The 9388-nt window shown below is 40.6% G+C and overlaps 2 protein-coding genes across 5 annotated transcripts in view; one reads left to right on the top strand and one right to left on the bottom strand.

The window, feature by feature from the left end:
• The window catches only part of ERH (ERH mRNA splicing and mitosis factor), a 13118-nt gene extending 12658 nt beyond the window's left edge, over positions 1 to 460 (bottom strand). Inside the window, exon 1 of the mRNA XM_017516493.2 lies at positions 338 to 460. Coding sequence (XP_017371982.1) covers positions 338 to 340 — 3 coding nt within the window. The 5' untranslated portion in view covers positions 341 to 460. The remainder of the gene's footprint in view (positions 1 to 337) is intronic.
• Positions 132 to 9388, top strand: part of SLC39A9 (solute carrier family 39 member 9) — a 53719-nt gene continuing 44462 nt past the window's right edge. For 2 of the 4 annotated variants that reach the window (XM_037734227.1, XM_017516491.2), the window contains exon 1: positions 132 to 557. In XM_037734227.1, the coding sequence (XP_037590155.1) occupies positions 246 to 557 (312 nt within the window). In that variant the 5' untranslated portion in view covers positions 132 to 245. Of the gene's footprint in view, positions 558 to 769; positions 1574 to 9388 lie in introns of those variants that run through there. The other 2 variants (XM_037734228.1, XM_017516490.2) reach the window with 1 other exon arrangement.

The following is a 9388-nucleotide window of genomic DNA, read 5'->3' as shown; positions in this document are numbered from 1 at the left end:
AAAAAAAAAAAAAAAAAAAAAAAAAAAAGCAAAAAAAAAAAGCACCATCCCCAAGCCTCCCTGTACCGAGTAACAATCGGGAGAGAGCGTACTCCCAGGCCCAAGGCACTCCTGAGCCAAGCGAGCAGGCGGGCGCGCAACCGCAGGGCGGACCAGGGTTCCGGGGCCTACAGTCAGTCAGGCCTGGCGTCTCCGCGGCAGGATCGATCCACCGACTAGTGGCGGAGAGCATCACGCAGCCCTGTATGGGGCTCGTGGGGAAAGGCAAATGTATGGGGCTAGGGTCGCCCTGGAGGCCGGGGACTCGGACTTGGGTGGCCATGGAGGCCTTTCTTACCATCGCGCCAAACTCTCCTCGCTGCAGCCGCTGCAGGCACCGCCGCCACTACACGAGCTTAGCTACAACGCCGCTAACAGCCAATCCCCGCGAGAGAAGCCGCCGGAAGTCGTCGGAAGTGCAACGCAAAAGTGCCTTTTGGATCATAGAGGCACAGTCACTTCCGGCAGCTAGAGCAGATACTGACTCTGTTTCAGCCATCTTCGATAAAGGCAAAAAGGTAAGTAGGGGAAAGTTTCCTAGCTTTAGAAAGATTTTTTTTTTTCAAGACGCTGTCTTCCGTTCTTTCGTTATTAAACATACGCCTCAAGTGATCAACGGTGTAGACAGTGACATCAGTCATCTTTCATTAGCCCTACTCAAAAATGGCGGCACTGTAAGTATCCCGGGCTAGAGGTCGGTTGTAACCCGGAAGTGCCCTTGTAAAGGAGGGGGCGGTGAGACAATCCGGAAGTGGATGGAAAGAGAGGTGCCACTTGGCGGCCATGGCAGCTGTAGTATCGGCGACTCCGGGTCAAGGCCCGGCCGAGTGGAGTACCATGGGCAGCACCGGGTATAGGGCAGAGACAGCCTTGTGTCAACTTTGCTGCTGAACCCCTAGGACCCATCGTTAGAGACGTGCAGGACTCCTTTCCTCATCCCAGGCTCGGAGGAGAGTTTGCTGGGACTGGTGGGCTGGTTTCCTGCCCTGGGGGGCGGATCACCTGCAGGGCCGCCTCTTGGAGACTGGGGCGTCTAGGGAACGAACAGGTTCGCTTGGGTTACTTACCCGCTGCCGCCTAAGACGTTGTGCCACCCTCATTCCGACAATCGAAGAAATTGATCATTCGCACATTTTCACCATTGACTTTTCGCATCTCTCTTAACCCACGAGAATCTGTGACTGGCATCTGAGAACCCAGAGCCTGGGACCTTAGATTGCTGTAAGCTTTCTCTGGTGCTAATATTAGCAAAAAGGATCTGTTTCCAGGTACTTTCAAGAGGAAGGTGCCTCGTGAACACATCTGCTGGTGGGAAGGCCTAAAGAACTGGAAAGCCCACTCTCTTTGCACCACCACACGTGTTTAAAGAACCTAAGCACCTTTTAAAGCCACTGGAAATTTGTTGTCAAGTGGTGGTGGGTGAATAAAGGAGGGCAGAATGGATGATTTCATCTCCATTAGCCTGCTGTCTCTGGCTATGTTGGTGGGGTGTTACGTGGCTGGCATCATTCCCTTGGCTGTTAATTTCTCAGAGGTAAGAAACTATCAATTTTCTGTCAGCTGTCAGGATGGCTGTGAGGTAGTAGTTGTAGTTGCAAAGGGAAGCTGCTTCCCTTGATTAATCTCAAAGCTAAAGGTCCCATTAAGCAAGACTATATTTTTAAAAACAAACCTCATATTCAGCAGTGGAATTCTTAACCTGGTGTAGATAGATATTTCACTGAAGATCCTGGAGTATCCTGAATCCCCTGGAATTGCTTAAAAATTTTGAGGTTCTGTGCATTTTCCTGGAGAGAGGCACCATAACATTTCTTTTGATTCTCAGAGGTTTTATGGAATCAAGGTTCCATATTGTTATCAAGAAAATAAATGGAGTGGCTCATGCCTGTACTCTCAGCACTTTGGGAGGCTGAGGTGGAAGGCTCACTTGGGCCCAGGAGTTCTAGACCAGCCTGGGCAACATGGTGAGACCCTGTCCCTCCAAAAATTTAAAGTTATCCACGTGGTGGTGTGCTTCTGTTGTTCCAACTACTAGGGAGGCTGAGGTAGTAGGATCGCTTGAGCCCAGGTGGCTGAAGCTGCAATGAGCTGTGTTTGGGCCACTGCACTCCATCCTGGATTCCTGGATGGCAGAGTGAGATCCTGTCTCCAAAAAAAAATAAAATAAAATAAATGGAGAATGTTATTTGTCCATATGAATTGAAGTCAGTATGATAACTTCTTGTTGAGAAAGTCAAACATACCTTTCTGAGGAAAGCTGTTTTGTTTTGTTTTTTGGATGCTTGTGCTAGAATGAATGAAAGAAAAATTAGATTGTTCTTAACTCACAGTTCCTTTCAAATGTGAGCATTGGAATTGATATTCTGAAGTTGTTTCAAATCTATTTGCTTAGCAATGAATTTTTGGTTAATATGTTTTAACATTTTGGTTAATTTGATTGGCATTCCTTGAACAAACGTTAAGCGAGGGTCCCAAGGAAGAGGGGTAGATGAACACTGTTCACTGAACATTCCAATAGGTCCTTTAGGTAGGCATAAAGAATTCACGAAGTGCACAGTGTTCAAAGATTTAGGGGGAATAACTACTACATTTAGAGGGAACAAGATTTCATGAGTTTGTCCTAGAGTTCAGCAGTAAAATAGGCCCTACTTTCAATGCTGTTCCTGAAAGTACTTTCAAAGGAAAGAGGAGAGTAGAATGGCCTGAAGTAGAAAGGAAAGGTATAAGTGAAATATTAAGTTTACCTTGAAGAAACCTGAGGAAGAGGAGACATTGCAGGTGAAAATAGCCTGTGGGTGGGAAAGAAGGTGGGACAAGGAGTTGTCAATTTGAGGAAAAGTAAGCCCATATCCAGATGGAATGGAGGCTTGAATTGTTGCTGCTCTTTTTCTGTTTCCTTTTTTGTCTCTACCCCTCAGCATCTAATGACAACATTTTTTAAAAGTATATACATTACCTAACTTCACTTAAAAAACTCAAGCTGGGTGCGGTGGGGCACACCTGTAGTCCTAGCTACTCAGGAGGATAAGGTGGGAGGATTGTGTGAGCCCAGGAGTTGGCCTGGGCAATACTGAGACTCCGTCTCTCAAAAAAAAAAAAAAAAAGAAAGAAAGAAAGATCAGTGAGGTACAGACTGGATGGGTTCATGAAGTTTATTAGAATCAGGGGAGAGATATTTTTTCAATCCAGCTTTTCTGACTCAGACCAATTCTTGGTATACATGGTAGACTGTGTACCAAATGCACCCCACAGGCTGACTGTTAAATTAGCAGACAGTTTATTATTGTTCTTTACCAGTATTTCCTCAAGGCAACAGTTGGGATGGGCTGAGTAGCAGCTGATAGTCACAGTCCTCCTTGCCCTTGAAGCCTATTTCATTCATTCAGGTTACCTGCCTGCCCAGTAGTTTGTGAACCTGCTGTGTTTCCTTTGACAGAACCGTATTTTCTTATAACTGTATTAGAATTGAATTGACATTAGTAAGGCTGACGTGTGAGATTTGGGTTGGTTTGTGTATTTTTTAACTTACTTAGGTAACATTATGAATAATTGTAATTCTGATAAGCAACCAGTAAAATTTTTATTTCTATAAAATGCTTATAACTTTACCAATTTTAGTATTTTTTCAAACTTCCTTGAATGATTATTGCAATATGCAGATATATACTATTTGCTTTTTCACTGGAAGGAAATGTTTACAGGAGTTGTGTTATTATCTGGGACATTAATAAGGACAATTAGTATGTTTTTTTCATTTCTGGCTTTCTTAAATTGTCGGTCAAGTGGTCTTTTCCAGCTATAGGTCTTAAAATGCTATAAAGCAGCATTCATAATATCTGTTTATTATTAGAGCAGACACAGTGCATTTTGAGCTGTTAAAATAAAAATGAAAGTTATATATAACTTAAAGACATTTTAGAATTCAACTAGGATTTCTGTCCCCTGGTAACTAAACATTTTTTCTTTTTTTTTTTTTTTTTTTTTTTGAGACGGAGTTTCGCTCTTGTTACCCAGGCTGGAGTGCAATGGCGCGATCTCGGCTCACCGCAACCTCCGCCTCCTGGGTTCAGGCAATTCTCCTGCCTCAGCCTCCTGAGTAGCTGGGATTACAGGCACGTGCCACCATGCCCAGCTAATTTTTTGTATTTTTTGTAGAGACGGCGTTTCACCGTGTTGACCAGGATGGTCTCGATCTCTTGACCTCGTGATCCACCCGCCTCGGCCTCCCAAAGTGCTGGGATTACAGGCTTGAGCCACCGCGCCCGGCTACTAAACATTTTTTCTAGGCAAATTATGCCATTATTATGGACCAATGTTATACTGAAACTAGTGAGATGGTAAATTTGTCAAAATAAATTTCATTCATGGGGGACTGGAAAGCACAATTTCTTTCCTTACAAAATAATTCCCCAAACTCCTACACAGGATAAACAACTTGCCTCTTTAAGGAAGTCTGGCTTTTTTTAGAGATAAGTGTTAATATTTTACAGTTCACTTTTATTTACATCAGGGGTGTCCAATCTTTTGGCTTCCCTGGGCCACATTGGAAGAAGAGTTATCTCGAGCCACATATGAAATACACTAACACTAAGATAGCTGATGAGCTAAAAATAATAATAATAATTGCAAAAAAACCTCATAATGTTTTAAGAAAGTTTGTAAATTTTTGTTAGGCTTCATTCAAAGCTCACCTGGGTTGCATGCAGCCCAGGAGCCACAGGTTGGACAAGCTTGATTTACATGAAAAGAAATGCCTTTTATTCATGTTTTTAATTTTGCTGCTGCTGCTTTCTCATTCAATACTTTTTCTTCAGAATTTCTCAGAGCACGAATAAAAGTCAGATGATCAATTATGGAAAGATTAGTATTCAAAAACGAGTTAAAATCAAGTAGTCTGAAATTGCGGTAGTGTGAAGTCTAACTGCCAGATATGACCACCAAGAGGTTTATGTGACATTGATTTCTCTCAGTTTTTCCTCACCCCAAAACTACCTTTCTTGATACTTTTGTGACCTTCTTCCTTGCCCTTTGACCTGGCAACTGTACCTTCATGCCTTAAAAATTTATAAAACAGAGGAAAAAAAGTCTGACTCTCAAATGCAATTATAAGTAACTTTGATAATCAGGATGCTGATTTTTTCGGCATATGGGAAAGAGAAACACTTTTAACTTTTAAAGGAAGCCAAAGCATGCTTTACACAAATGAAGTCCTGTTTGGTAAGGGAGTGAGACATACTAGTTTATAGTTAGCACTGTCTTATCTTTTTTAGATTCAATTGCTAATGAGGAGTTTTCTTTGGCCCTAAATAACAATATTACATAAGTAGGTTGAGAGTCCATATTACCTAGTATAAACTCAGTGTGCTCCAATTGATAAATGGAGCTATGATAGAAAAACCAGATGGCCAAAGTGGGATTTCAGATTGATTGTCGAAGGGTTGTTACTCACCTGAATATGTCTCCTCTTTGTCACAGAGCTGGTAACAGAAAGCAAGCTGTTTTTGCCTCAGAGCTCTACAGCAGTATTCCTCAGCCTGTCTAGTAAAGGATCAGGTTTTTTGTTTGTTTGTTGTGTTTTTTTTTTTGAGATGGAGTTTTGCTCTTGTTGCCCAGACTGGAGTGCACTGGCACGATCTCAGCTCAGGGCAACTTCCGCCTCCTGGATTCAAGTGATTCTCTTGCCTCAACCTCCCGAGTAGCTTGGATTATAGGCATGTGCCACCACACCTGGCTAATTTTGTATTTTTAGTAGAGACAGTGTTTCACCGTGTTGGTCAGGCTGGTCTCGATCTCCCAGCCTCAGGTGATCCACCCGCCTTGGCCTCCCAAAGTGCTGGGATTACAGGCGTGACCCACCGCATCCAGCCTAGTTTTTGTTTTTAATTTTTATTTCAATCCATACCAATACACTTATAAAAATGAAATAGTAGGAAAATGAAGTGGTAAAAAATTATAGAAAATACAAGCGCAAATGTATTGTTATTAGATTCAAACAGATAAAAAATTACTACTATAATTGTAATCATGTTGTTATAAAAATTTCTGAAGACTCTTAGTTTCCATACTTTTCTTATTGCAGACCAGCTTGGGTTATAATGCCACATTTTTCATGTATTAAAACAGCAAAGCTGGGTGCAATAGCACACACCAGTAGTCCCAGCTACTCCAAATGCCAATGAGGGAGGATCACTTGAGCCCAGGAGTTCAGGATTGTGGTGAGCTATAAGTGTACCTGTGGATAGCCACTGGCAACATAGCAAGACCAGCTCCCTAAAATAACCAGTGGCATAAATTCCATAAATTGGCAGGTGAAAGAAGTGCTATTCTTAGGATTTTTTTTTTTTTTTTTGAGACAGAGTCTCACTGTGTCGCCAGGCTGGAGTGCAGTGGTGTGATCTCGGCTCACTGCAACCTCCATCTCCTGGGTTCAAGCGATTGTCCTACCTCAGCCTCCTGAGTAGCTGGGACTACAGGTGTGTGCCACCATGCCCAGCAAATTTTTGTATTTCTGATAGAGACAGGGTTTCACCATGTTGGCCAGGATGGTCTTGAACTCCTGACCTCTCAAGTGATCGCCCGCCTTGGCCTCCCAAAGTGCTGGGATTACAAACATGAGCCACCACGCCTGGCATCTTAGGATGATTTTAAAGTTTAATATGATTAATAATGCACTGATTTCAAAAGGGACTGTTTGAGACAGTATTATTCAAAATCAGTGTCACTACTTGAACAAGCTATTAAAATTTAAGTCTATTCTGTTAAATGACCTTCTGGGATTGTTATGAGGTTAAAATAATATAAACATAGGCTTAACACTGTCTAGAGCATACTAAAAACTTTGAAAAATGTTGAGGCAGGTTCTCAGTACTGATAAGAAAAAACTTTTAAAGATTTTCATTTTTATAACTTTGTTCTAATTTATAATTTTAAACCTTTTATTTAGAAACATACATAATAATGGGGAAGCTCCTCCCCTTAACCCCTTCCCGGTCACTGAAACATCTCGGCAATTTGTTTGGAATTCAAAGGTCTTGTTTTGGGGTTTGCATTACTATTCACCATTAACATTCTATTTGGAGAGGCCAGGGCTTTTCCTCTACCGTCCCTGCTTTATAGTATTTTTCTTAGTATTTAACTTTCTTTTCTTGATTATACTTACTCTCATTTTAAGCTTTGTTTTGTTTTTTCATGTTTTAAAGTTTTGTGTCTGTATTAGTCCATTCTCACATTGCTAATAGAGACATACCTGAGACTGGGTAATTTACAAAGGAAAGAGGTTTAATTAACTCACAGTTCAGCACGGCCAGGGACACCTAAGGAAGCCTACAATCTTGGCAGAAGGGGAGGCAAACACATCCTTCTTCATGGGGCGGCAGGATGGAGAAGTGCTGAGCAAAAAGTGGAAAACCCCTTATAAAACCGTAAGATCTTGTGAGAACTCACTATCACGAGAACAGCATGAGGGTAACCACCCCCCATGACTAAATTACCTCCCTTGTGTCCCTCCCATGACTCATGGAGATTATGGGAACTACAACTCAAGATGAGATTTGGGTGGGGACACAACCAAACCATATCAGTGTCTGATTATAATAAATGACTCATTCATAATAAGTATCTTTAGGGGTTTGAGTTCCCCTCAAATCAAAGGTTTATTGTGTCTGAAGAACATATTTGTTCAGTATGCTTCTGTCTTTGCAATAGGTTCTCTCTGAAGTAGGTTTAACAAAGTTACATTTTTAAGAACTTTTATATTGTCTGGTACATTGCTCTTATTCTCTTATGGTAATACAAGAGATTTTATACCTGTTTGAAATTTCATTTGAAAATTCTAAGATTTCAGCCAGGCATGGTGGCTCATGCTTGTAACTCTAGTGCTTTAGAAGGCTGAAGCTGGAAGATTGCAGGAGTTTGAGACCAATCTGGGTAACAGAATGAGATCCTGTCTCAAATGAATGAATGTAAATTACAAGATTTTAAACTTTACAATCTCAGTAAATTTATCCATATCTGCAAAGAAATAATCAGCTTGTCTTTTCTCAGATTGAACTACAGATTATTGTCTCATAAGGATCTTTGATAAAACTAAGGTTGGATCAAATAAAATCTGGATACAATCTGATTCAATATTATTTTCCTGAAAAACTTTGTTTTCTCCAGGATACTATGTTGATAAATGTAATTAAGACTTACCTGCATAATAATATAATAATGTTTTTTGAGCTCTGTAGACCAGGCACTGATGTGCACTGTCTTCTTAATCCTCAGGACGAGACTATGAGATACTGTTAAACCTCACTTTACAAATGAGCAAACTCGGCCTGGAAGTCACAGACTGTGGTAGAACTGGGATTTGGAACCAAGTCATTTAGATTCCCATTGCCAAATCACTTGACTACTAAATGTTGCCTTTTCTAATAAACACTGTAAAGAAGGAATGAAAATAGGATCTATCTAAATTGGTGCCTTTAGTTCCCCAAATTAGGAACATCTTTCATACCTTCAACAGTATTTCTCATGCTTTCTGCCTAGTTAGTGTAGCAGAACTTGGAACTCCAGAGGTAAACAATCTCCAAATACCATTGAAACCTATAAGAAATATGTTAATATAAATACAAAGAAATTTTTTTTTAAATGTTAATATGTCGTAGATGCCCTTTAAGCTAACATCTGCCAATTTGGAATTTGAAGTAGTTCCCATTGTGAACTATCCAAGATTAATTTCACACTTGACATCTTCACAGCTTTGTCAGTCCTAAATTGTGCTGCTCAAGAAGTGACATCCTTTTCAAGAGAAGATGACCTGAAATTGATTCAGAATGTTTCTGTATGTGACAATCTTAACCTCTTGTCTAATTAAAGAATTTAGCGATGAGACTTTTGTTGAATGATAAAATCCCCTTCAGCTCACTCTGGAATTCCAGGTAGCAGTAGTACTGGCTGGGCACAGTGGCTCATGCCTGTAATCTCAGCTACTCGGGAGGCTGAGGCAGGAGAGTTGTTTGAACCCTGGAGGTGGAGATCACAGTGAGCTGAGATTGCACTGTGGCGTTCCAGCTTGGGCAACAGAGCAAGACTCCATCTCAAAAAAAAAATAAATAAAAAGTAATAATATTGAGTACTGGTATTTCTTAAAACCTATAAAGAAATTATGGAAATGTCAATCCTCCTTGAATACTAATATTCATTTTTAACTTTATTGAAATAAAATGGAAATAAGTATTAGTTGGACTGGAAATTCTTATATGGAAATTCATTTTTAAATGAAAAGGTCTTGAGGGTAACTAATAGATAATTACATCAAACTATCTGTTGCAAATCCTGTATTTATCTGAGGTTAATTTTCTTT

The sequence above is a fragment of the Cebus imitator genome, unplaced genomic scaffold, assembly GCF_001604975.1.
Source record: "Cebus imitator isolate Cc_AM_T3 unplaced genomic scaffold, Cebus_imitator-1.0 Scaffold590, whole genome shotgun sequence".
NCBI classification, from domain to species: domain Eukaryota; kingdom Metazoa; phylum Chordata; class Mammalia; order Primates; family Cebidae; genus Cebus; species Cebus imitator.
Note: the sequence above shows the minus strand (reverse complement) of the source record. Positions and strands in the feature narration are given on the sequence as shown.